Source organism: Pristiophorus japonicus, chromosome 21, assembly GCF_044704955.1.
Source record: "Pristiophorus japonicus isolate sPriJap1 chromosome 21, sPriJap1.hap1, whole genome shotgun sequence".
Taxonomy (NCBI): Eukaryota; Metazoa; Chordata; class Chondrichthyes; family Pristiophoridae; genus Pristiophorus; species Pristiophorus japonicus.
In genome coordinates, this window is record NC_091997.1 from 10,972,688 (window position 1) to 10,998,960 (window position 26,273).

Here is a 26,273-nt window from a genome sequence, read left to right on the forward strand (position 1 = left end):
GGCGCTAAAAGTCCCGGCCCCCAGAAGCTTACCGTCCCCAATTGGGGCGCAGTGGGGCAATTTCGCCCCACTGTTTTATGTCATGAAAACATCGAGAAGACACAATTGTTCCTTTATGCCGCTTAAAGAGTAACCAGAGCCATTGCAAGTGCTGGTGTGGTTGTGCTCAGTCCAGGATTTAGGTAGGAGATGGATGGAAAGTGAGAATAGAAATACAGAATAACTGAGACTGGGATGGAGAGATGAGTAACAAGGACTACATGGAGATGGAGTGGTGGGGGTGTGGGGGAAGAAGCAACAAAATAAAAGGTACTGCAGAAAAGGGTAAAGAAAAGGCAAAGGAAACAAGGAGGAAGGAGAAGAATATCAAAAGCACGGAATGGAAAAGCAAAGTAAATTAAGTATAAAATTACATATAAATATATAATGATATGTTTCGTACATGCTGGGCATTTTTGAAGTTTGGATTAAAATATCTCAATAGTTTAATAGTTTCTATTCTTGGTGTGCTCTCTCATGAGTATTAAAGCAAGCAATACAGGGAAAGTACAGTCTGATCACGTTTTGGGAACATTGATCTACTAACACCAATAGCACAGCTTTCAGTCGGATCTATAACAAAATAAAGGATCTCAAGCTGAGATCTCCCCTTCTGCACCAAACAGTTCTCTATCCCCAGTGCATTAATGATACATTTATAGTTTGCAAGTCAGAAATTAAGCATTATTTATATAACCAATATCCATTTCATGTTTCCATATGGATGGAAAGTGGAGCAGTGTTCCTATTCTATTTAATATTTGATGCAATTCTGCTTTGGCACATTAATTTTAAATCTAAAATATTGCAGTTCATGGCTTAATTTGTGTGCCTTAATCCTTCAGTAATCATCTTGAGCTACTTAGAAATAAATCTAACATGTCAATATATGTGCATGCCCAAATATTGATAGTCCTAAAGATTTACAATCATTACTGCGGATGTACAGGCTCTGTATAAATCTGCATGCGAATTAGAAGACTTGGAGTACGCACCTTTCTCACAGCTTTGGTCATCTAACGATAGCATTAATGGGGAAAAGGAAAATATTGAAGAGTTTCAAATTTGTCAGTAAAAGTTGATCGGGCTTATTGGGTTAGATAGGGCATAGCTTTCAAATCAATGCTTTTCAGAAATTCAAATTTATAATAACTGAAATTTCCTTTTTAAACAAAACACTTCAACTGTAACAGGGTGAACCATCAATTAACTCTTAATCAAAAGGGGGTCAATCTGCATCTGTAATGAGAAAAGAGAGATTACTAATATTTTAGGGGACAAAATTGCCCCTTTTTATAGCCCCGTTAGCGCCTCTGGCAAGACACTTTTCACCCGGGGGAGGGGAACGCTACCTGGAAGCTTGCAGAGGCACTGCCACGGCTAGCGGTTAACGCCCCGGGCCGCCGCGCAACCGACAATGACCTCATCGCCGTGCGCGGCGACCCCCTTACCGCCACGCACGGGAAATTGCCCCGTGGGCCATAAGGCTGGCGTGAGAGGATGTCAACAGCAGCTTTGTGGGTCGTGAACCTAGCTGACATCCGCTCTTGGGGTGGTGCTTCAAGGGGAGAGTGCCTGTGCCCTGGACTGCCATCTTTTTTGTGTCGGTCAAATTTCGGGTCGGCTCAACAATGGCGGCTCTCGCGTGGTCCTGGCTGTCCTCATGCAGCCCAGCAACTCCGTCTTGTGTGCCGGGCTGCTGGCCCGGTTTCACGCTGCGGGGAAGGGGCATTGAAGCACGTTAGCTCCACGTGGAGCATCCGCACAGCGCTTCCTTCAGCGCCCCGGTTATACCCACCAAAGGGAGTGGAGCGTGCGAGATTGCGCTCCGCTGCCTTTGCGGACAGTAAGGGCAATTTCACAGTGGGGACGGGGCCCCTGCGCAGGTTGCTGCCCCCAATCGGGGCGCGGGACAACTTTGCCCCCTTTGTGTGTCTACCCTTCATCAGACTCAGACTCATTCTGATGAAGAGTGCATCCCCAAAGCCTCATAACCTGTCTTTTCTCTTTACAGATGTTCTGTATTTCTAACAATTTCTCTTTTCATTTCAGATTTGCAGCATTTTTGGTTATTTCCTTTTTTATTTCAATTGAAACTCTTTGCTGGAGGTGAGGAGAATTTTTTTCACTCGGAGAGATGCTGGGATCTGAAACGCTCTGCCTGGAAGCTGTGTCCATAAATAACTTTAAAAGGGAGTTGGACAGCTACTTGGGCATGAGGAACTTACAGGGTTACGGACAAAAAGCAGGGATGTGGGATGAAGCATCACTGGTCTTTCAAAGAGCCAGCACAGGCACGATGGGCCGAATGGCCTCTTTCTGTGCTGGACCTTTCTATGATTCTATGATCTGGTACTTCAGATGCTGGTCACACTCACCAAGATCTCCGTTCTTTGTGGTTTGAGCCTAGACAATGAGTAATGACGAGCATCGGAACGGACCCCAATCCTGCCCACATACGTGCACTTGCAGCAGGGGTCACTGGGTAACAATCAGCACTGGCAACCATGCTTGAAATTTAAAAAAAACTCCTAATATGGGGTACTGAGATCAAGTGTAGCGGCCCAGTGCCATCTTGCTGAGATCTGCTAACTCAGCACAGACTAGATATTAAACCTGCAATGTTCTTCCTCTATACAACTCAGCTTCTCACTGTCCTACTTAGCTGAGGCACTATGGGTATGCTTTTGAAAACCTGCCCTGTACAATAATTTAAATTCCCCTTTTCTGAATTTTCTAGACAGCAGCAGCAAGCAACATAGGAAAATAGGAACAGGAGTAGGCCATTCAGCCCCTCGAGCCTGTAGTGCCATTCAATGAGATCATGACTGATCTGCAACCTAACTCCATATTCCTGCCTTTGGCCCGTATCTCTTAATACCTTTGGTTAACTAAAAGCTATCAGTCTCCAATTTAAAATTAACAATTGATCTAGCATCAATTGCCGTTTGTGGAAGAGAGTTCCAAACTTCTACCCCACTTTGTGTGTAGAAGTGTTCCCTAATTTCACCCCTGAAAAGTCTGGCTCTAATTTTTAGACTATGCCTCCAGTCCTAGATCCCTAACCAGCAGAAATAGTTTCTCTCTAACTACCCTATCTATTCCCCTTAATTTCCTGAAAACTTCGATCAGGTCATCCCTTAACCTTCTAAATTTTAGGGATTACAACCCTAATTTGTGTAATCTCTCCTCATAATTTAACCCTTGAAATCTGGATATCACTCAATTATACACATTGCCAAAAGGCTAGAACTACTTCCTTGAAATAACTAATGGTTGCTATGAATAACTGGAATATATTCACCTTGAAACTAGATAAATAAGATTAGGTAGGAAAGTGCCTGTGTACAAAATAAAGGTAACTTGGAACTTTCAATTAAAAAGAATTTAAAAATAATATTTGTTGTATCTTATTTACCTTTTCAAAATGCTGCCAACTTTTGGATTATGAACATGGACAGTTAATGTCACATTAGTAGAGAAATGCTCTTCCTACCTTAGTCATCGTTACAGGATACATGCAGCCACACAGTGAGGTAAGCAACCCAGACATGTTCTCAGGAGCAGATCAGCACAGCTCTGTTCTGCAATTCTTGCAGGAGCCAGAAAATAGCACTTAAATGGCACGATTTAAATAGCCAGAGCACCAGTTGAGACCCAAAGAGCTCACCCAAATGATTCAAAGACAGTCCCAGGAATGTCTTTGAATCACAGACATTCCTGGGACTCAAACTTGACGACTCAGCTTCAACAACTGGGATTAATCCACAGGAACCTGAGCATTTCAGTACTGTACAAGATTGATTTTTGGACTGGATTAGGCCATAGATAGTTAAAGCATAGTGTACAGAAAGCAAAATAAAACTCTTTTTTTTTTTTGCTGCCTCCTTACAAGATGGCCTTTTACTGCTTTTCTCTTGTTCCAAAGTAATGCTTTTTCGTCTGAAGGCAAGTCGCCTGAAAATAAAAGAGAGAGAATGTTTAATCTTGTAAGAGTGCTTTGTTGATGGTTGGTAGAAAGGAACTTCTCGTGCAAAAGCCCATAAAAAGTCTGTGGGCAAATGCAAGTGTAACAAATGGAAAATCCAACCTCATGTTTTCTCACAGGCATACCCCAAACAGTAATTTTATGGCAGAAAATATGGGCACATAGGAGCATTAAAGGATACCATTAATTGTGCATATATCTTGACAAAACATATATAAATGTGTTGCATTTCCAATGAATTAATTTATAATGTAATCTCACAAATGAAGCCTGACTGAAATAACCAACATCTCAGATTTTTAATTGTCCCAGAGGCAGCAATTTTTAATTACACATTTTAATAGGTCAACGTTTTACAGGGAAATCTTTTCTGATTATTATGAACTGGATGAAGTAGACTGAAGAAAATTGGAGTACCACAGTATTAGTTAGCAGAAGGAACAATTGAGATGAGTTGGATAATGTTTGTGTTGTATTGTTAGTGAAGCAGAACTTCTGTCATCTGAGAACAAGCCTAAATTAAGCAGATGAGGTCAAGAGGTAGTCAGCCTTCAGACTTAAACTTGCCTTGTGGCTGGATATCCATCCGTTAGCCATTTAATTTGACAGGTGAACAGGGCAATGTTAATGGTTTCTAACCCATCCTTGACCTATAAGCTGCTGAAGAACAAATATGTACAGATACTCACTTTTCTTGAAATCTTTTTGATGGAATAAGGCCTGCCCGGAGGTTTGCATCTCCAACACGCTTCGCTTGCCACCACACAGAATCATCCTGGCTCACAACCTGAAGTATGTCTCCTTTCCTGAAAGGTAACCCTGCTTCCTTACAGGGAATTGCTTTATCCTCACTTGGGTCATAGTCAAACAAGGCTCTCATGTGTATCTATGGAAAAAAAAATCATTAATTTAGAACCAGTTCATAGTTTAATAATGCTGGTGTGGCTTTCCCAGGTAACCTATTCTACAAGTTTATTATTCTTTAAGTGAAGAAAATTTGACTGACTTTACTTTTTACTCATTTTTACCTTGTGTCCCCTGGTATTCAAGCTGTTCACCAAGGTGAACAAAATTCCTTCATAATCTTGAAAACTTCCATTAGGAGACCTCAGTACTACTACTTTGCCAAAGCAGTCCAACTCCCTTAATTATTACTTAATTTTCTGATACCTGAAATGATCCTCATTGCTCACCTTTGTACCCTGTCAAGAGTAATATTCATCCTGTATTTAGGTGACCAGAACAGCACACACTACTCCAGGTGGATTTAACATCCTGTACAATATAACCACTCTACAAAAGTAACCCAATATATTATTTTCTTTTTTCCACTGTAGTTAAGCATTCTGTTGATAGTTTTGCAGTTTTATACACTATGATCCCCTGATCACTTTCTTGATCAGCATAACTCACTGCTGTTCCATTAACCCCTGCTAACTTTTTAGGTTCCTTACCCCATACCAATTATTTTAGTTATTCATATTAAACTGTTTCTACCACCTATTGGCCCTGTTTCCTAAAAGATTTAAAATAGTAAGGCCCCAACGTCAAACCCTGGAGTGTCTCATTCAGAATCTCTTTCCAGCCTGAAGGGTTCCCTTTATGGCTATCTTGGTTCCTAATTCTGAGCCAATTATTTAATCAGCACCATACTTTACCTCCTATTCCGGGACTCCTTACCTTAGACCTTAATCGTCGACGTGGAACCTTGTGAAAAGCTTTCTGAAAATCCAAGTATAAAATATCAACTTATAATGCTGCTGTACTTGAATCTTCTTGTATCTCTGTTCACAATCAAGAGAATTATCTTACTACTTAATGTTATTTGACTATAAATTCAATTAGCATCAGTTTTTTTCTTGATGCATAGCCTCTTACAGAGTTCCGCCTCACATGCCTCCAACTACCTCTTTTCACCGAGTTGCAGGTTCTGGAGCTCGTCTGCTGATCCCCAACAAAAACATAAGCTCAGACAAAAGGTCATCGACCCGAAACGTTAACTCTGTTCCTCTCTCCACAGATGCTGCCTGACCTGCTGAGTATTTCCAGCATTTTCTGTTTTTATTTAAAACTTAAGCTCGGTCGTCTGAGTTCACTGAACGGAGAATTCAGCTCCACAACTAACGATATTAGGTATAATCAACAACTCAGAGCAACTTCTGGTTTTTAACTTTTTGCACTAACTCTGCCTCTTTTGTCACGGTCTGCCTTTCTTTGACTAAATTTGGCCTCTTCTCTTCCAGTGTATGTTCAGATGCTGAGAGATCAGAAGCCTCCAACATGGTACAGCAAGGCTTGAGCATGTTTTACACTGCAATGCCAGCCAGCTCATTTGTATCCATGACAATACAAGGCATTCAGGCTGCAGCATAAAATTTCACATTTTGGGCCTAGTCAACTCCTTTCTAGTTGGACAGTATTGAGGATCAAAATAAACCTAGTGAATATTTTGTGGAAAACTATCAAACTATTCGTTTTATAAAATTTACAGCAGCAGTTAACTTATTAAATTGAAGCAGGAAATCTGACTGATCTAATACAATATTTATTTTAATTTAATAAGGGCTCTGATCCTTCTGGTGACTCATCTGATGAATTCACCTCTGGGCATGAAACCAAGCCATATAGATCACTCGGGATTCTAGGGTTATGATCACAGCTATGTAGCAGTAGGGACATCACAGTTGGTTTCAATGACCTGGATTAGAAATGAGAACAAAAAAGCAGCTAGGTTTCTCATGATTGCCCATGAGCCAGTAAACCCTGCTGGTAAGTGTGTAGGTATGAGCATCAGATAAATATACAACTGGGCTTGGCTGTGATTACCCCATAATAAAATAGTCAGCTGACACTTGCTGTGCAGGCTTGTGCATGAAGAATGGGTGAAGAACTGGAGAGCACCCATTGCCTGTTAAGCCTTACCTCAGCATTAGCCAACATCTTCAGGGGCATAAAGGAGATTGTGAATAAAATACATAATCCTGGCAACAAGGCTTTAAAATATAATTAACAGTTATTGATATATTCATGTGATGTGCATTATTATAATAAACTCCTCCTGCGTTCCTGTGGAATGTTGGCTGACAGAAGATCCCGTGTGTCTGAAAATGATAGAAGCAGAATAACTTATGAATGCTTCATGGGTCTTGAACAAATTTGTTCCAATAATGATAAGCTACTATTGCTTGAAAGTAGTTGGATCAGATAGAATTTAGACTAACACATCCACTTGCCTTTGGTGTGTGGCAAATGAACATATAATGGACAATTAGAATTTTAGTGCTGATCAATGAGATGTATAAATCAGCCTGTAGTGGAGTGTTATTTATTGTATTGAGAAATGAAGGTGTAGGGCCAAGGCCCACACTGCAGGAAACCATCAATATTGGAACAAGAGGAACAAGGCAAATCAAGCAGCAGTGATTAGATGATGCCGAGCTTGAGTTTTATAAGCCTGATGATTATAGGAGGAAGAAAAGACTAGCGGATGTCAGGAATTCTACAGCTTTGAGGTCCTGGAAAAAAAAAATCAGCTAAGCTTAGAGACTATACAATGAGTCTTGACTTCAATACAGTGAGGATATAGTGAGGAGGAAGAGTAGGCAACAGCAGGAATAGGCTAGATGTTACGCAGCTCTTCATTTCCCAGAGAGTAGTGAGCCTCTGGAATGCGTTATTAGTTAATGCTGTCTGTTTGCCTTCCTCAGGGAGCTGCACCGGTGCTTGGCTTGGGCAGAGATTGCATCATATAAACGATAAATGGATTAACAGTTAACGTATGCACGGTCAATGTGATCTCCTGTTCTGTTTTCAATCGCCTGAGAGGGTTGGAGAGAAATTGTTGAGAGTTTTTCTTTCCTCTTATTGACTGTTTTTTTGCCTCTCCCAGGGGAGTCCATGCCTGTGGGGGTCTATGGTTGAAGGATGTGGGGGAGGGAGGGGTGGGGGGTTAGGAAGTGTCTATCCATGATGCTCCAGGCCTCTTGAGTGTGAGACAGGCTTGAAGAAACCCACTGATTTTTTTCCTGCCCGTCATTTTTGCATGTTCATTTGTGGAATGGAATATTTGGAAAGTTCAGAGGAGTACGGGTCATAATTTGTATTGATGAAATAGAAAGAGACACGAAAGCTTGAAATGGAGAGAGGTTGGAGACTAACAGTAAGAAAAGGATCATCTATCAGATTCATAAGAACATAAGGATCAGGAACAGGAGTAGGCCATCTAGCCCCTCGAGCCTGCTCCACCATTCAACAAGATCACGGCTGATCTGGCTGTGGACTCAGCTTCACTTAGCCGCCCGCTCCCTATAACCCTTAATTCCCTTATTGGTTAAAAATCTATCTCTCTGTGATTTGAATACATTCAATGAGCTAGCCTCAACTGCTTCCTTGGGCAGAGAATTCCACAGATTCACAACCCTCTGGGAGAAGAAATTCCTTCTCGAACTCTGTTTTAAATTGGCTCCCCCGTATTTTGAGGCTGTGCCCCCTAGTTCTAGTCTCCCCGACCAGTGGAAACAACCTCTCTGCCTCTATCTTGTCTATCCCTTTCATTATTTTAAATGTTTCTATAAGATCACCCCTCATCCTTCTGAACTCCAACGAGTAAAGACCCAATCTACTCAATCTATTATCATAAGGTAACCCCCTCATCTCCGGAATCAGCCTAGTGATTCGTCTCTGTATCCCCTCCAAATCTAGTATATCCTTCCTTAAGTAAGGTGACCAAAACTGCACGGAGTACTCCAGGTGAGGCCTCACCAATACCCTGTACAATTGCAGCAGGACCTCCCTACTTTTGTACTCCATCCCTCTTGCAATGAAGGCCAACATTCCATTCACCTTCCTGATTACCTGCTGCACCTGCAAACTAACTTTTTGGGATTCACCGGAGGGACTGGAGTGCATCGTCACGCCCGGCAACCAAATTTTAATTTGATTTTATGTTTTTGAAGTTAATTTGTTTTAATTGCCGGTGCTTTTAGTGTCCCCTTCCCCTTTTATAGGGGGCACTTGGGAAAAAAAAATTCGATTCTGTGCCAAAAAAAAAAAAATGGCATTGTAAATGTTGGTGTTTCCCCCAGATCGGGGGGCACGGTTTAATGTTTTTCTGTTAACTCCTAAAAGAGTTTCATGCACAAGGACCCCCAGGTCCCTCTGCACCGCAGCATGTTGTAATTTCTCCCCATTCAAATAATATTCCCTTTTACTGTTTTTTTTCCAAGGTGGATGACCTCACATTTTCCGACATTGTATTCCATCTGCCAAATCTTAGCCCATTCGCTTAACCTATCTAAATCTCTTTGCAGCCTCTCTATGTCCTCTACACAACCCGCTTTCCCACTAATCTTTGTGTCATCTGCAAATTTTGTTACACTACACTCTGTCCCCTCTTCCAGGTCATCTATGTATATTGTAAACAGTTGTGGTCCCAGCACCGATCCCTGTGGCACACCAGTAACCATCGATTTCGAACCCGAAAAGGACCCATTTATCCCGACTCTCTGCTTTCTGTTAGCCAGCCAATTCTATATCCATGCTAATACATTTTCTCTGACTCCGTGTACCTTTATCTTCTGCAGTAACCTTTTGTGTGGCATCTTATCGAATGCCTTTTGGAAATCTAAATACACCACATCCATCGGTACACCTCTATCCACCATGCTCGTTATATCCTCAAAGAATTCCAGTAAATTAGTTAAACATGATTTCCCCTTCATGAATCCATGTTGTGTCTGCTTGATTGCACTATTCCTATCTAGGTGACCCGCTATTTCTTCCTTAATGATAGCTTCAAGCATTTTCACCACTACAGATGTTAAACTAACCGGTCTATAGTTACCTGCCTTTTGTCTGCCCCTTTTTTAAACAGAGGCGTTACATTAGCTGCTTTCCAATCCGCTGGTACCTCCCCAGAGTCCAGAGAATTTTGGTAGATTATAACGAATGCATCTGCTATAACTTCCGCCATCTCTTTTAATACCCTGGAATGCATTTCATCAGGACCAGGGGACTTGTCTACCTTGAGCCCCATTAGCCTGTCCAGCACTACCCCACTAGTGATAGTGATTATCTCAAGGTCCTCCCTTCCCACATTCCCGTGACCAGCAATTTTTGGCATGGTTTTTTGTGTCTTCCACTGTAAAGACCGAAGCAAAATAATTGTTTAAGGTCTCAGCCATTTCCACATTTCCCATTATTAAATCCCCCTTCTCATCTTCTAAGGGACCAACATTTACTTTAGTCACTCTTTTCCGTTTTATATATTGGTAAAAGCTTTTACTATCCGTTTTATGTTTTTCGCAAGTTTACTTTTGTAATCTATCTTTCCTTTCTTTATTGCTTTCTTAGTCATTCTTTGCTGTCATTTAAAATTTTCCCAATCTTCTAGTTTCTCACTAACCTTGGCCACCTTATACGCATTGGTTTTTAATTTGATACTCTCCTTTATTTCCTTGGTTATCCACGGCTGGTTATCCCTTCTCTTACCGCCCTTCTTTTTCACTGGAATATATTTTTGTTGAGCACTATGAAAGAGCTCATTAAAAGTCCTCCACCGTTCCTCAATTGTGCCACCATTTAGTCTGTGTTCCCAGTCTACTTTAGCCAACTCTGCCCTCACCCCACTATAGTCCCCTTTGTTTAAGCATAGTATGCTCATTTGAGACACTACTTCCTCACCCTCAATCTGCATTACAAATTCAACCATACTGTAATCACTCATTCCGAGAGGATCTTTTACTCGGAGATCGTTTATTATTCCTGTCTGATTACACAGGACCAGATCTAAAATAGCTTGCTCCCTTGTAGGTTCTGTAACATACTGTTATAAGAAACAATCCCGAATGCATTCTATAAATTCCTCCTCAAGGCTACCCCGTGCGATTTGATTTGACCAATCGATATGTAGGTTAAAATCCCCCATGATTACTGCCGTTCCTTTTTCACATGCTTCCATTATTCCCTTGATTATTGTCCGCCCCACCGTGAAGTTATTATTTGGGGGCCTATAAACTACGCCCACCAGTGACTTTTTCCCCTTACTATCTCTAATCTCCACCTACAATGATTCAACATTTTGTTCATTAGAGCCAATATCGTCTCTCGCAACTGCCCTGATATCATCCTTTATTAACAGAGCTACCCCACCTCCTTTCCCTTCTTGTCTATCTTTCCAAATTGTCAGATACCCCTGTATGTTTAATTCCCAGTCTTGGCCACCCTGCAACCATTTTTCTGTAATGGCCACCAAATCATACCCATTTTTAATGATTTGTGCCGTCAGCTCATTTACTTTATTTCGAATGTTGCGTGCGTTTAGATAGAGTGTATTAATACTAGTTTTTAAACCATGATTTTTAGTTTTGACCCCTCCTGCAGCCCCTTTATATTCATACATATTGTCCCTTCCTATCACCTTGTGGTCTACACTTACCCCAGTGCTACTCTGCTCTGTTGCCTCCTGCCTTTTGCATTCTTTCTTGGGGTCCTGTTCATCTGAGCTCTCCCCCACTCTAACTAGCTCAGAGCCCTCTCCTGGGTTCCGAATACTCCTCGCATTGAGGCACCGAGCTTTCATGCTTGCCTTTTTATTACACTTTGACTGTTTAGAATTTTGCTGTACAATGGCCCTTTTTGTTTTTTGCCTTGGGTTTCTCTCCCCTCCACTTTTACTCATCTCCTTTCTGTCTTTTGCTTCTTTCTCCATTTTGTCTCCCTCTATCTCCCTGCATTGGTTCCCATCCCCCTGCCATATTAGTTTAACTCCTCCCCAACAGCACTAGCAAACACTCCCCCTAGGACATTGGTTCCGGTCCTGCCCAGGTGCAGACCGTCCGGTTTGTACTGGTACCACCCCCCCCAGAACCGGTTCCAATGCCCCAGGAATTTGAATCCCTCCCTGCTGCACCACTGCTCAAGCCACGTATTCATCTGAGCTATCCTGCGATTCCTACTCTGACTAGCACGTGGCACTGATAGAAATCCAGAGATTACTACTTTTGAGGTCCTACGTTTTAATTTAGCTCCTAGCTCCTTAAATTCGTCTCGAAGGACCTCATCCCTTTTTTTAACCTATATCATTGGTACCAATGTGCACCACGACAACTGGCTGTTCACCCTCCCTTTTCAGAATGTCCTGCACCCGCTCCGAGACATTCTTGGCCCTTGCACCAGGGAGGCAACATACCATCCTGGAGTGTCGGTTGCAGCCACAGAAACGCCTATCTATTCCCCTTACAATCGGATCCCCTATCACTATCGCTCTCCCACTCTTTTTCCTGCCCTCCTGTGCAGCAGAGCCAGCCACGGTGCCATGAACTTGGCTGCTGCTGTCCTCCCCTGATGAGTCATCCCCCTCAACAGTACCCAAAGCAGTGTATCTGTTTTGCAGGGCTTTTTTCTCGCAGTCTGCCCAGGAGTGCTCGAGGACCATTAGAACAACCTCTTTCGACGAAAAAAGCATGTTTCAAGCCTTAGAGAGATGTATGCTTTATAGAAAGTTCAGAGTTGTTGAGGAGAAAATATATGGCATGAAAAAGAAACCAAACTTCCTGGAGCCAACGTTAGTAATGAAGGAGTTCTGTGAATTCCATTTGAGGTCAGAGGAGATAATAAGGCCAATAATGTTGATAGATGAGGGGTGAAACCAACATAAATAAGACTTATTAGAGACTTAAAGAAACTGCACCTTTACAGAAATAAATAAGAATTTCATCATCCCATTTAAAGGTATGGCGGAGATCAAAATGTAGTTACTGAGCCATTGCATCATGAAAAGACTCCTGATTGAATGCAGTGATGCTGTGCAATCTAAAGGAATTTGATGACTGGATAGTGGAATCATCTATAAAGTAGATAGGCTTGAACGATGAGTGGAATAAATCATTTCTATGAAGAAGGAACAGAGTGAAAGAGAAGACACTCCTGAAGTAATTGAAAAAGAATCCCAGGATGAGTCATCAACTGCAGCACAGATGATACCATTTGAGTGGAAACTAGATCACCATGAACATAGCTGTGGTGGAAAACCATATGGTGACATTTTCTTTTTATAACTGTACAATGACAGATCGTGTCAAAGCCTTTGGGGATTACTAAAGCAATGAAAATGTTTAAGGGTAGAATGCCAATGCATAACATAGGCAACAAGTTCACCATTAGAAAGGCCAGGCAAAAAATAAAAATACTTCCATCTTGGTTTAGGCCAGAGCTTTTAAGGTGACAGGTAATTTGAGAGCTAGCAGCTGCCATAATGTTAGGATGTGCCAATGCGCAAGGGCAATAAGATGGCAAAGGATAAGAGACATTACTGTCCTTAGAAATATGATGAACATTAACACATTTCTAGGGAACAGGAAAGATAGATTGTGGCAGCAAGAGAGTGAAGAGATGGCTTAGGACAGGGGTAAGTTCAGAAGCACACATTTAGAGTCAAAGAGAGATACCATCAGGACCAACAATCTTACTGTATTTCAGAGAGTGGAGGTTTCAACAGACTTCGTGGAGATAAAACTTGATATCAGTCACAATGTGGATTATAGTACAGCAGAGAGGTTCGCCACCAAAATCTCTGGGAGGAAAAAAGCAGGGTCCAATCGATCAGTCTTTGGAAAGCTAGCATCTACATCAGGATGGAAGATGGGTAGAGAAGGAATTCAGCAGAATTACAAGCTGCATCTTCAGCAGGAGCCTAGGCAACAACTGCTGAAGAGGCAGGAAGACAACCGTTGGAGCTTCTTTTTCTAAAGATGCATTTATTAGCTTTAATTGTAGAGTTTTGCACCATAGGAGCAAAGTTAATGTTGGTTTAGGATGCTTTTGACTGATCAAAGGGCCAGGTGTGATGTGCAGAACATTTGCAGAACAGTAGGCACAATGGAACCAAGATGCAGCAGCAGATTTGATGGAAAGGGATGAATGAGGCATCAACCTTCCATGCCAGTTGGAATACCTCATTGGCACAGGTGAAGCATCATAAGAATAGGCTTAGATGAATAAAATCAGCAGTTGGACCAAGTTTGTAACTAGAGGAAGGAGAGTGTATCTGAGTTTGATAAGTATTTTGATGACATTTTCTTCAAGGCACCAATCATTTTAAGAATTACATTACAACAGTGACTACACTTCATTGGCTGTAAAGCACTTTGAGACATTCAGTGGTCATGAAAGGCACTATATAAATGCACGTCTTTCTTTCATAAGAATTTTTAATGAAATAACCATTAGGCCCAACAAGCCCACCTACTTTTGATCATTTAAATCCCACTTACTCTCCTCCTCATCATACCCCTGAATTCCTTTGCTCTCCAATAATTTATGTATTTGCCTCAACTCTATTTATACTATCCACTTCTTTGGCATTTCCTGGTAATTTATTCCATATTTATTCTTCTTTCGTTGAAACAGTTCCTAATTTTTAACTTGTGTCCCTTGGTACAGGTATTTGAATCTTTCACCATAGTGAATAATTTCTCTAGACCAACTTTGTCAATTCCCTTTCTTGTCTAGAAAACCTCCATTTGGTCATCTTTCTAATTGCTCCAACCCTTTTGTTATTGGCCGAATAGCCAATTATTCATCCATTCAAATCTAATACATGTTTAGTGTTTGTGACAGTTCAACTGCTCAACTAATTCCTTTCAAAAACTTTAGTTAAGCTAGTGACACTGCAGTATTACCTACCAGTTTAATTAAAGAGCAAGTACACGATATACAGGCTCTCCTTACCTTGCTTTCATTGAGCGGATCCTCTTCTTTGACTGCGGGGATGAGCTTTAAGGTTATTGAACCCTGACACTGGGCCTGCATGGATAAAATGTGAAAAATATCATACCACCACTGTATCAATGGGACATTTTCACCTTCCTTTGTTTATAGCTGGAGGTAGCACTTAGCTTTCAGCTTCGGAGAATGTCTTGTTTATCTCAGGTTTAAATTAAGTCACATTCAAAATTTTACAGTAAATCTTACGAAGGATTCGAGGTTTTCCATTTTTTTGATGCTGTCAAATTATATCCAGGAATGCTCTAAAACAATAAAACAATAAAATAGCGGATTCCCTTTCAGTAAAGTACTACCTTTATGCCATTAATGCTGTTACGTCCTTATATGCGCTCGTACGTGAAGTTTACTAATTGGACCTTCTACCCTTATGATATAGAAACTAATGATGTCGGGTTATCAACAAACATTTATTTAATCTACATCAAATTCCTATCTTTGCAACTTAAAACAAAAATGTTACATTTAAATAGATCAACGCCACTGTCAAAATAGCAGAGAGAGGAATTTGATACAAATGTGTTAAGCATTCATACACAGTAATTTTCAATGTTCTGTGCAAGTAATCTTTCATATAAATTTGCATATTCAATCCTGGCACTTCACTTAGGTTTTGAGATGTTTCGATGCCTCATTTGCTTGTTAAGGCATCATTGCCTCTGTTTGTTTCCTTCTGTCTGATTAGCGTGAAATTGCTTCATCGTGCAATGCCGTCTTTTGCCAGAACTTGGGTCAAGGGCTAGCTAGCACTGAGAGAAGCATTGCTAATGGTTTCCTCCAGATGCAGACACTAAATTGATCAATAGAGGCTGAAAGGACTATTGTTCTCGCTGATTTATACCGAAGAGGAGAGTTTAAAATCCTCATTGAGCAGCCAGCTGACAGATAAGGAAGTCAATACACGCATGACTGCAAGTAAAGGTTGGCCAAATCTGAGGTCTGAATCTGTAGTTAAATAGCTATCAGTTAAGTTAAAATATTTCATGTCTGTCAGTGCAACACTAACTTAGACTTTTCTTGAATATGTATTCAATAAATAAGACTACATATTTAGAATTGATGTAGAATTTAATGACCTAACATAAAAGATGCTTGCATGCTTACTCAAAGCAAAAATAACAAATGGAAAACGAAAATCATTTTTAAAGAGAAATTATATACCAGAATCTGACTGATCTCTTCAGGTGTCTTGTGCTCAACTGGAATTTCATTGACTTCTCTTAGTTCATCTCCGACATGAACCAAACCTGTAGAGACAAAAACAAAATGAACGTACATCTTTATAAAGGAATGCTTAGTTAAAGGGAGAGATAATCCTGGCCTGTGCTGAGTGAGCTGATCCAGCCGGGGGGTGGGGGAGGGGCGGGGAGGGCAGTTGTGGGTGCTACAACTGGCCTTAGACTAGTGAGGAGAAAATCAATCAGGGTTCCCGTTCCCTTTGTATATGTTTAGATGTTGGGTGGAGATAGTGCTGGGCATAGTTGTGAAGCCCTCCACAGTCAAACAACTTAACAGCACTCACTGTCTAGGCTCACACATCAAGAATGGCTACCTGGAAGTTGACTTATACCTATTGAATGCTACCCCTGCAATAGTCAGCACCTCAAAGAGGTACAAGAAACATGGAGGGACATAAAACGCTGAAAAATTACAATTTTAATCCAATAGTACTCTCAGAGATCACAGTATGCCACTTATATTTTTTCTTTTCAAAATTAATTATTTTGCAACAAGCAGTGTGTTACAACCAAGCATAGATCAAATGCTGCATTGCAAAAGGAAATTACAATCAATTACTCTTAAAAGAATACTGAATGAGCTAGTGGTCTGAGCACGTGTCGGTGGCTGGGAAAAGCTTTAAAAGGTTTTTTTTTGCATTTCAGGAAATGGTGGACATGCTGCCCGCAATTTATGGACATACGGTGACGAGATTCCCAGCCACCAGTAGTACTTGGAAAATTATCCCCAATATGTGAAGGGGGTAATTTTGTCTTTGGGCGACAATGTGTGATATTGTTCACCCGCCTGTTCATCCGCTTCCAAATAAAAATCGGGAGAGCTATATTGACGGTGGGCCAAGATAGCCCTTTAAATTTAAGAAGCTCCCCCGCCCCCATCCCACCAACCACAGCAACCATAGATACCAGGAATGCACCAACATTTTTAAGCCTCAGTGTTTCCAGGGTTTAAATATATTGGATGATGCCCTCCCTTCATTTGTATGTCATTAGAATAGGCCTGGCCTTAATAGAGCGGACATATTCTAGGTCCCATGCCACTTCTGGCAGAAAACCCACAAGTAGCAGCAGCGAGTGAGGAACTGGTAAAATAGCTGTCAAAGAACCTTCTGCTCCGCCCCATGGAGTTATGCCAGGGATCTTGTTTAACTCTAGTGGAGAACGGTGCCCAGTTACTGCAGGACTGAAGAGCCAGTGCAGCAATAGCTGGGGAGAAAGATCCCGGATCTTTCCTCAGTTCAACTGTTACAGAGCAGCACTGTCCAAATGTGACAAAGTGGTAAATTAGAATTTTGAAAAATCGGATAAAGACTGGAAGGGGAAAAATTTGCACGGATGCAGGGAAAGGGCAAGGGAGCTGGACTAATTGGTTCGCTCTTTCGAAGAGCAAGCACAGGAGCGAATGGCCCTCTTCTGTGCCGTATCATGCTATGATTCTATGAAAAAGGATGTTTTCCCAAGGAGAACAGCATCCACCATTACAGCGCGATGGACACTTACCGCTGCGGTCTGCGGCCCCACCGCGCATGATCCGTGCAACAACAACCGCGCCCGTTTGTTCATCCATCCGAATTGTGGCTCCCTGTTGAGGTAAAAGAATGAATAGTTGCTGCCAAGCTGTGAGGAGTGGTGTTTATTCTGGCATTTTAATATTCCCACTAATCTGTCACCCATATTTCTTTCAATCAATTAATCATGCTGCGGTTTAATCACAAAACGGAAAGGCAGGCACAAACAGCTTTTCCTGCTTCTGGGTAAACTCATTTGATTATTGAGCTAAAGAATGACAGGACTGTGTAACGAAATACCTTTTATTTTATATTGCACCTTAAATCTAGCAAAATCATACAGCGCTTGAAGAGTCAGGTTCAGGTACAATATTAAAATCTTTCCAAACAACAATGACATTTCTACTGGCATTTTCAAAATTAACTTTTAAATGTTGCAAATATGTTACCACAAAAAATAATCAGTTAGATGCTAATTTGATCCTATCCTGTGACGTTACTCCTGCTCTCGGCAGAAATTACTTCATTTTCCCCCAGTCCAATTAAATGCATTTAAAGGCCTTTCTCAAACTAAAATGAAAGCAATTTGAAATAAAAGAAACGTAACTGCATTATGTACCTGACGTTGACAATATTCATTTCATATTTATTCCATTCTGCCATGAATGAGTTATGCACTTGGCCTCCCTTGAGGAATAAAGTTTGTTCTTGTTAGATGTGTATACTATAGATATACTCTCTGTGTAGCCACTGTATAATTGCATAAGATGGAGATTTGTTTACTGGAGGTACCATCAACAAGGTTCACACAGTATACATTATGCTGGCACCACCAGAGGGTGCAACTGGTGGAGGCCCAGGGGTCACCTGTACACCACAGGTTACCAGGTATAAAAGGGAGTCCATAATGTGGTATCCTCACTCTGGAATTATATTAAATGGACTAAGGTCACTACAGTTCAAGTACAATACTTTGCCTCGTGGAATCATTATCAGAGCATCTAAAGACATAACAATTGGCGACGAGATTATGGACTTTCACGCGAAAATGGCCAACCTTGGTACATTGCAGCAGTTCGCCGATGGTGATGATTGGGACGCCTTTGTGGAGAGGCTCAACCACTTCTTCACAGCAAACGACCTGGCAGGTGATAATCCGGCCACACTGGCTGATAAGCGCAGAGCTATCCTGCTCACCAGTTGTGGGCCCACCGTCTATGGCCTCATCAGGGACTTGCTGGCACCAGCGAAGACAATGACCAAGACGTACGAGGAGCTTGTAACGCTGATCCAAGAACAGCTCAAGCCCAAAGAGAGCATCCTCACAGCCAGACACCGGTTTTACATCCACCAACGGCCCGAAGGTCAGGAAATTGTGAAAGATGCTGCAGACCTCAGGAGGCTGGCGGCACTGTGTGATTTCGGCGAACACCTCACTGAAGTGCTGCGGGATATTTTGTCATCGGAATCGGCCACGAGGGCCTTTTTCACAGGCTACTATCTGCGGATACCACAGTCACACTGCAGAAGGCCATCACCATGAGCCAGGCATTCATGACCTCGACCTGCGGCTCTAGGTGGATGACTCATCCTCAGGACTCAAACCCGGCAAGTACTGTACACAGAATGGCGCCTTTTAGAGGCTGGACTGTAGAACGTGAACCTCCTCAGGGGAGAGAGAACAGGCCCCCGAGTCCCTTAACTCTGAGTCTGCCGAGGGGGGCTAATCGGTTAGCATCATGCTGGCATTGCGGAGGAAATCACCGGGCTCACCAGTGCCGTTTTATGGACTATGGGCCACCTCCAGCGAATGTGTAAAAGAAATAGGATTCACCGTGTTGATGAAGAGCCTGCAGAGGGCCATGAATCCACCGTGGATTATGAAGAGGTGGTCAGAGTCAGCTCAGTCCCACGATGAGGTGTACGGAATGTTAACCTGCACCACAGAATGTTCCCCGTTGAGGATGGAAATCGAGATAAATGGTGCTCCAGTCTTCATGGAGGTGGACATGGGGGCAAGCTCGTCAGTAATAAATCAAGAAGCCTTTGAGAGGCTATGGGACAATCAAACTGAACGACCCAAGTTGGTCCCGGTTCAGGCAAAGCTGCTCACTTTCACCAATGAACTTATCCCAGTGGTTGGTAGTGCGAATGTTAAGGTACTCCATGATGGCGCGGTGCACAAGTTACCCTTGTGGATTGTTGCAGGTGAAAGACCAACGCTAGTTGGAAGAAGGTGGACGGAGAAGATCCACTGGAGCTTGGAAGATTTCATCCCTCCAGCGATCGATATCCCCCGCGCTCAGAGGCAAAGCAAACCCCCACCTGAGGTTGGATCCGGCACCAGAGAACAGACCAGCACAGCACCCGAGGCACAGACCGCTCAGCACGACTCCGTGGAGATGATCCAGCTGAGACGACTCGAACGCACCTTCCAGCCTCCAGTGGCAGGACTCCGGAGGAAGAAAATTGGATCCAAAGGCGACTTCCCAGCTTCAGTGGCAGAACCCGGGGAGAAGAGGATCACAGCAGTCGATATCGTGGATGGAAGAAAGATGGCGCCCAAACCACAAGGTGAAGCGCTGAAGGAAAAGATGGCGGCAGCCAGACCATGAGGTGCAGCGCTGATGGAGCAACACATGGTACCAAGTGAAGAAGAGGATTGGGGTAAAGACAGCAAGGCTCTCTTAAAGGAGGCCAGCAACCCACCACATTTAAAGGGACAGTCCCACATTCGCACTCAATGTAATAACTGATATGTCCTTACTATACAGTATAAATGCACACGAGGCCCATACTTGAGAGAAGGTCACTCTGTGACCAGTTACCTTTATTATCAAGACCTCAAGTGATGAAGGTGGGTGGAGCTTCCCCTTTTATACCTGAAAGTCCAGGTTAGGAGTGTCTCCCACAAGTTCACCCCTTGTGGTCAATGTTCTCAAGGTGTACAACTTGGTTAGCTTATTCATGGGTTACAATGATAGTTGAATACATGACATCACCTCCCCCCCCCAAAGTCTTATTAGGAGCACAGGTTAAGTCTCTCTGGTGGTTCATGCTCCCTTGTAGAGCGCCTGAGTTGGGGTTCCGGTTGTTGGGCTCTGGCCTGAGTGTCTGCTGTTTGCGGTGCCTCAGGCCTGTCCGGACTGCCTACAGTGACTGGGCTCTCCTCCACTTGGTTCCGGTGTTCGGTCACCTGTGGTGGAGTAAACTCTACGTCGTGTTCTTCCTCTGCTTCTTCTATGGGGTTGCTGAACCTCCTTTTAGTTTGATCTACGTGTTTGCGGCAGATTTGTCCATTGGTAAGTTTAACTACCAAAACCCTATTCCCCTCTTTGGCAATCACAGTACCTGCAAGCCATTTGGGCCCTGCAGTGTAATTAAGGACAAAAACAAGGTCATTGACATCAATACATCGCGCCCTCGCATTCCTGTCATGGTAGTCACATTGTGACTGACGCCTGCTCTCAACAATTTCTTTCATAGTCGGGTGTATAAGGGATAACCTGGTTTTGAACATCCTTTTCTTTAGCAGCTCTGCGGGTGGAACCCGTGAGTGAATGTGGTTGGGATCTATTGGCCAACAGGAGGCGTGATAAGCGGCTTTGTAGGGAACCCCCTTGGATTCTGAGCATCCCCTGTTTGATTATCTGCACTGCTCGTTCCGCCTGGCTGTTTGAGGCCGGCTTGAACAGTGCCGTTCTGACATGGTTGATTCCATTGCCTGCCATGAAGTCCTGGAATTCAGTGCTTGTGAAGCACAGGCCATTGTCGCTGACCAAGACATCCGGTAGACCATGGGCGGCGAACATTGCCCGTAAACTTTCTACCGTGGCAGAGGATATGCTTGAATTTAAAATGGCACACTCGATCCATTTGGAGTAGACGTCTACTACAACCAAAAACATTTTCCCCTGAAAGGACCTGCGTAGTCCACATGGATACGTGACCATGGCTTGGCGGGCCAGGACCAGGGGCTAAGGGGGGCTTCCCTGGGTGCATTGCCCAGCTGAGCACACATGTTGCACCTGCGAACACAAAGTTCCAGATCTGCATCTATCCCTGGCCACCAAACGTGTGACCTGGCAATTGTCTTCATCATGACAATGCTCATTGTGAAGTTCTCTGATAAACACCTCTCTGCCAATCTGGGGTATGACTACTCGGTTTCCGCACAGTAGGCAATTGGCCTGAATCGAGAGTTCATCCTTGCGCCGATGAAACGGTTTAAATTCCTCAGGGCATGCCCCATACATGGCTGCCCAATCCCCATTCAGGATACATTTCTTGAGTAAAGACAGTAGCGGGTCTTTATTTGTCCAGATTTTAATCTGACGGGCTGTCACGGGTGAGCCTTCGCTTTCGAAAGCTTCAACAGCCATGACCATCTCAGCATCATGCTCAGCTGCCCTCTCAGTGGTGGCTAGTGGGAGCCTGCTGAGTGTATCGGTACAGTTTTCAGTCCCCGGTCTGTGCCGAATTGTGTAGTCATAGACGGCTAACGTGAGTGCCTACCTCTGTATGCGAGCTGATACATTCGCATTTATGGCCTTGTTGTCGGCCAAAAGGGACGTTAGGTGTTTGTGATCTGTCTCCAGCTCAAATTTCCTGCCAAACAGGGACTGGTGCACTTTTTTTTACTGCATATACACATGCTAGCGCTTCCTTTTCTACCATCCCGTAGCCCTTGTCTGCCTGGGACAGACTTCTGGAGGCATAAGCTACCAGCTGTAACTGACCATTGGCATTCACATGCTGCAACACACACCCGACCCCATAGGACGACGCATCGCACGTTAAAACAAGTTTCTTACACGGGTCATATAACCTTAACAATTTGTTGGAGCATAACAAATTGCGTGCTCTATCAAAAGCCCTTTCCTGGCTGTCACCCCAGACCCAATCGCGACCTTTGCGTAGGAGCACGAGTAGCGGCTCTAACAGCATGTTTAATTTGGGAAGAAAGTTACCAAAATAGTTCAGGAACCCCAGGAACGAACGCAGCTCCGTCATGTTATGGGGTCTGGGTGTTCTCTGGATCGCTTCCGTTTTGGACGCAGTAGATCTGATCCCGTCTGCTGTTACCCTCCTCCCCAGGAATTCTACCTCTGGAGCTAAGAAGACGCACTTCGCCTTTTTCAGTCGCAGCCCTACCCGGTCCAGTCTGCGTAGCACCTCCTCCAGGTTGTGGAGGTGTTCTTCAGTATCGCGACCCGTGATGAGGATGTCGTCTTGAAAAACCACCGTCCTTGGAATCGACTTGAGGAGGCTTTCCATATTTCGCTGAAAGATCGCGGCGGCCGAACGAATCCCGAACGGACATCTGTTATACTCAAACAATCCCTTGTGTGTCGTGATGGTGGTCAGCTTCTTCGACTCACTCGCCAGCTCCTGGGTCATGTAAGCTGAGGTCAGGTCCAATTTTGAAAAAAGTTTGCCACCAGATAGCTTTGCAAAGAGGTCCTCCGCTCTCGGTAGCGGGTACTAGTCTTGGAGTGACACCCGATTGATGGTGGCCTTGTTAACGCCACATATCCTGACTGACCCATCCGCCTTGAGCACTGGCACGATCGGGCTCACCCAGTCACTAAATTCGACTGGCGAGATGATGCCTTCCCTCAGCAGGCAGTCCAATTCGCATTCTATCTTTTCCCGCATCACGTACGGCACCGCTCTGGCCTTGTGGTGTACTGGCCTGGCGTCCGGGTTTATGTGAATCACTACCTTGGCCCCCATGAAAGTGCCGATGCCAGGTTGAAATAATGAGTCAAATTTGTCCAGGACCTGTGAGCATGATACTCGCTCCACAGAAGAAATTGCATTGACATCGCCCCATTTCCAGTTCATGACAGTAAGCCAACTCCTCCCCAGTAGTGCGGGACCGTCCCCCGGGACAATCCAGAGTGGCAACCTGTTCTCCGAATCTTTGTGGGTCACGACTACCGTGGCGCTGCCTAGCACCGGAATGATTTCCTTTGTATATGTCCGTAGCTGTGCGTCAATTGGCATTAATTTTGGCCTCCTGGCTTTGGACACCCACAACCTTTCAAACTGTTTGATACTCATCAGGGACTGCCTGGCCCCCTTGTCTAGCTCCATTAAAACTGGGATGGCATTGAGGAGCGCTTTCATCATTATCGGTGGAGTCCTGGTATATGAACTGTATATGTGCTCCACATGAACTCGCTGAACTTCAGCTTCCAACAATTTCCCCCAGTATTCATTTGGCCTCGTGGGGTTTACATTGGGCCCGTCCTCCTCGTACATCAACCTGGCTGCAGGCTTCCTGCACATACGTGCCAAGTGACCGCTGACGTTGCAGGTTCTGCAGGTATATTGATGATACCTGCAAGCTCTGGCTGGGTGTTTGCCTCCACACCTCCAGCATGAGCTGGAGGCCCCGTTGTTGGGAAAAAAAGGTCCATTACCAGTCAATCGTTTCTGACTCTCTGTAACTGTCCTTAAACGCACCATTAACAGGTGTTGATGGCCCCATTACTGGCCGCATTGTCCATTGCGATGGCATGAATCGCCGTTCAGCTAGCCATTGTCTCTGTTGAATTCCCCCTTTGGATTCAACTACATGTCCGATTGCCCTTGTCTGCCTAGAGAACTGTGTGCCGCGTTAACAATGTTGACTCCCTGGTCGTTTGCCACATTTGAGCCAAGATTTTTGTCATACATCATTCTGGTCTCTTCCTCCCCTGAGATAAATGTCTGGGCTATCAGAGCCACCGCTTCCAAGGTCAAGTCTTTGGTCTCAATCAGTTTCCTGAAAACCCCAACGTGCCCGATGCCTTCAATAAAAAAGTCTCACAGCAGCTCCACTCTGCATGCATCTGGGAACTTACATAGGCTCGCCAGTCGTCGGAGATCTGCCACGAAGTCTGGAACGCTTTGCCCTTCTCACTGCCGGTGCGTGTAAAACCGGTGTCTCGCTATGTTTTATTATTAAGGATGTCATAGCAGCGCATTTGGAAAGAGGTGACATGATAGGTCCAAGTCAGCATGGATTTGTGAAAGGGAAATCATGCTTGACAAATCTTCTGGAATTTTTTGAGGATGTTTCCAGTAGAGTGGACAAGGGGGAACCAGTTGATGTGGTGTATTTGGACTTTCAGAAGGCTTTCGACAAGGTCCCACACAAGAGATTAATGTGCAAAGTTAAAGCACATAGGATTGGGGATAGTGTGCTGACGTGGATTGTGAACTGGTTGGCAGACAGGAAGCAAAGAGTAGGAGTAAATGGATACTTTTCAGAATGGCAGGCAGTGACTAGTGGGGTACCGCAAGGTTCTGTGCTGGGGCCCCAGCTGTTTACATTGTACATTAATGATTTAGACGAGGGGATTAAATGTAGTATCTCCAAATTTGCGGATGACATTAAGTTGGGTGGCAGTGTGAGCTGCGAGGAGGATGCTATGAGGCTGCAGAGCGACTTGGATAGGTTAGGTGAGTGGGCAAATGCATGGCAGATGAAGTATAGTGTGGATAAATGTGAGATTATCCACTTTGGTGGTAAAAACAGAGAGACAGACTATTATCTGAATGGTGACAGATTAGGAAAAGGGGAGGTGCAACGAGACCTGGGTGTCATGGTACATCAGTCATTGAAGGTTGGCATGCAGGTATAGCAAGCGGTTAAGAAAGCAAATGGCATGTTGGCCTTCATAGCGAGGGGATTTGAGTACAGGGGCAGGGAGGTGTTACTATAGTTGTACAGGGCATTGGTGAGGCCACACCTGGAGTATTGTGTACAGTTTTCATCTCCTAACCTGAGGAAGGACATTCTTGCTATTGAGGGAGTGCAGTGAAGGTTCACCAGACTGATTCCCGGGATGGCGGGACTGACATATCAAGAAAGACTGGATCAACTGGGCTTGTATTCACTGGAGTTCAGAAGAATGAGAGGGGATCTCATAGAAACGTTTAAAATTCTGATGGGTTTAGACAGGTTAGATGCAGGAAGAATGTTCCCAATGTTGGGGAAGTCCAGAACCAGGGGTCACAGTCTAAGGATAAGGGGTAAGCCATTTAGGACCGAGATGAGGAGGAATTTCTTCACCCAGAGAGTGGTGAACCTGTGGAATTCTCTACCACAGAAAGTTGTTGAGGCCAATTCACTAAATATATTCAAAAGGGAGTTAGATGTAGTCCTTACTACTCGGGGGATCAAGGGGTATGGCGAGAAAGCAGGAATGGGGTACTGAAGTTGCATGTTCAGCCATGAACTCATTGAATGGCAGTGCAGGCTTGAAGGGCCGAATGGCCTACTCCTGCAACTATTTTCTATGTTTCTATGTGCACGCTGCTCGCCGGTTTAAGGTGTTCCCTGATCAACTTACTGAGCTCTTCGAACGTCTTGTCCGCCGGCTTCTCTGGCGCTAGAAGGTCCTTCATCAGGGAGTACGTTCTGGATCCACAAACCGTCAGGAGATGAGCCCTGTGTTTGTCGGCCGAATCCTGTCCCAACCATTCCTTAGTGACAAAACTTTGCTGTAGTCTCTCAATAAAGTCATCCCAATCATCACCAACACAGTACCTCTCTTCTGTACTGCTAGTGGCCATGCTCGCGTGGTTTAAATCCCAGTTTCTCGTCACCAATGATACTACTATACTCCTTACTATACAGTATAAATGCACACGAGGCCCATACTTGAGAGACGGTCACTCTGTGACCAGTTACCTTTATTACCAAGACATCAAGTGATGAAGGTG

General features: G+C 43.8%; 1 protein-coding gene across 1 annotated transcript in view; it reads right to left on the reverse strand.

Annotated features, from left to right (window-relative positions):
- LOC139233601 (MAGUK p55 subfamily member 3-like) overlaps positions 1-26,273 on the reverse strand; it is a 72,621-nt gene that overhangs the window by 16,857 nt on the left and 29,491 nt on the right. Inside the window, exons 6-11 of the mRNA XM_070864005.1 lie at positions 17,548-17,629; positions 15,971-16,056; positions 14,756-14,830; positions 4,717-4,913; positions 3,932-3,996; positions 1,035-1,055 (exon numbers count right to left, since the gene is read on the reverse strand). Of these exons, the coding sequence (XP_070720106.1) occupies positions 1,035-1,055; positions 3,932-3,996; positions 4,717-4,913; positions 14,756-14,830; positions 15,971-16,056; positions 17,548-17,629 (526 nt within the window). The remainder of the gene's footprint in view (positions 1-1,034; positions 1,056-3,931; positions 3,997-4,716; positions 4,914-14,755; positions 14,831-15,970; positions 16,057-17,547; positions 17,630-26,273) is intronic.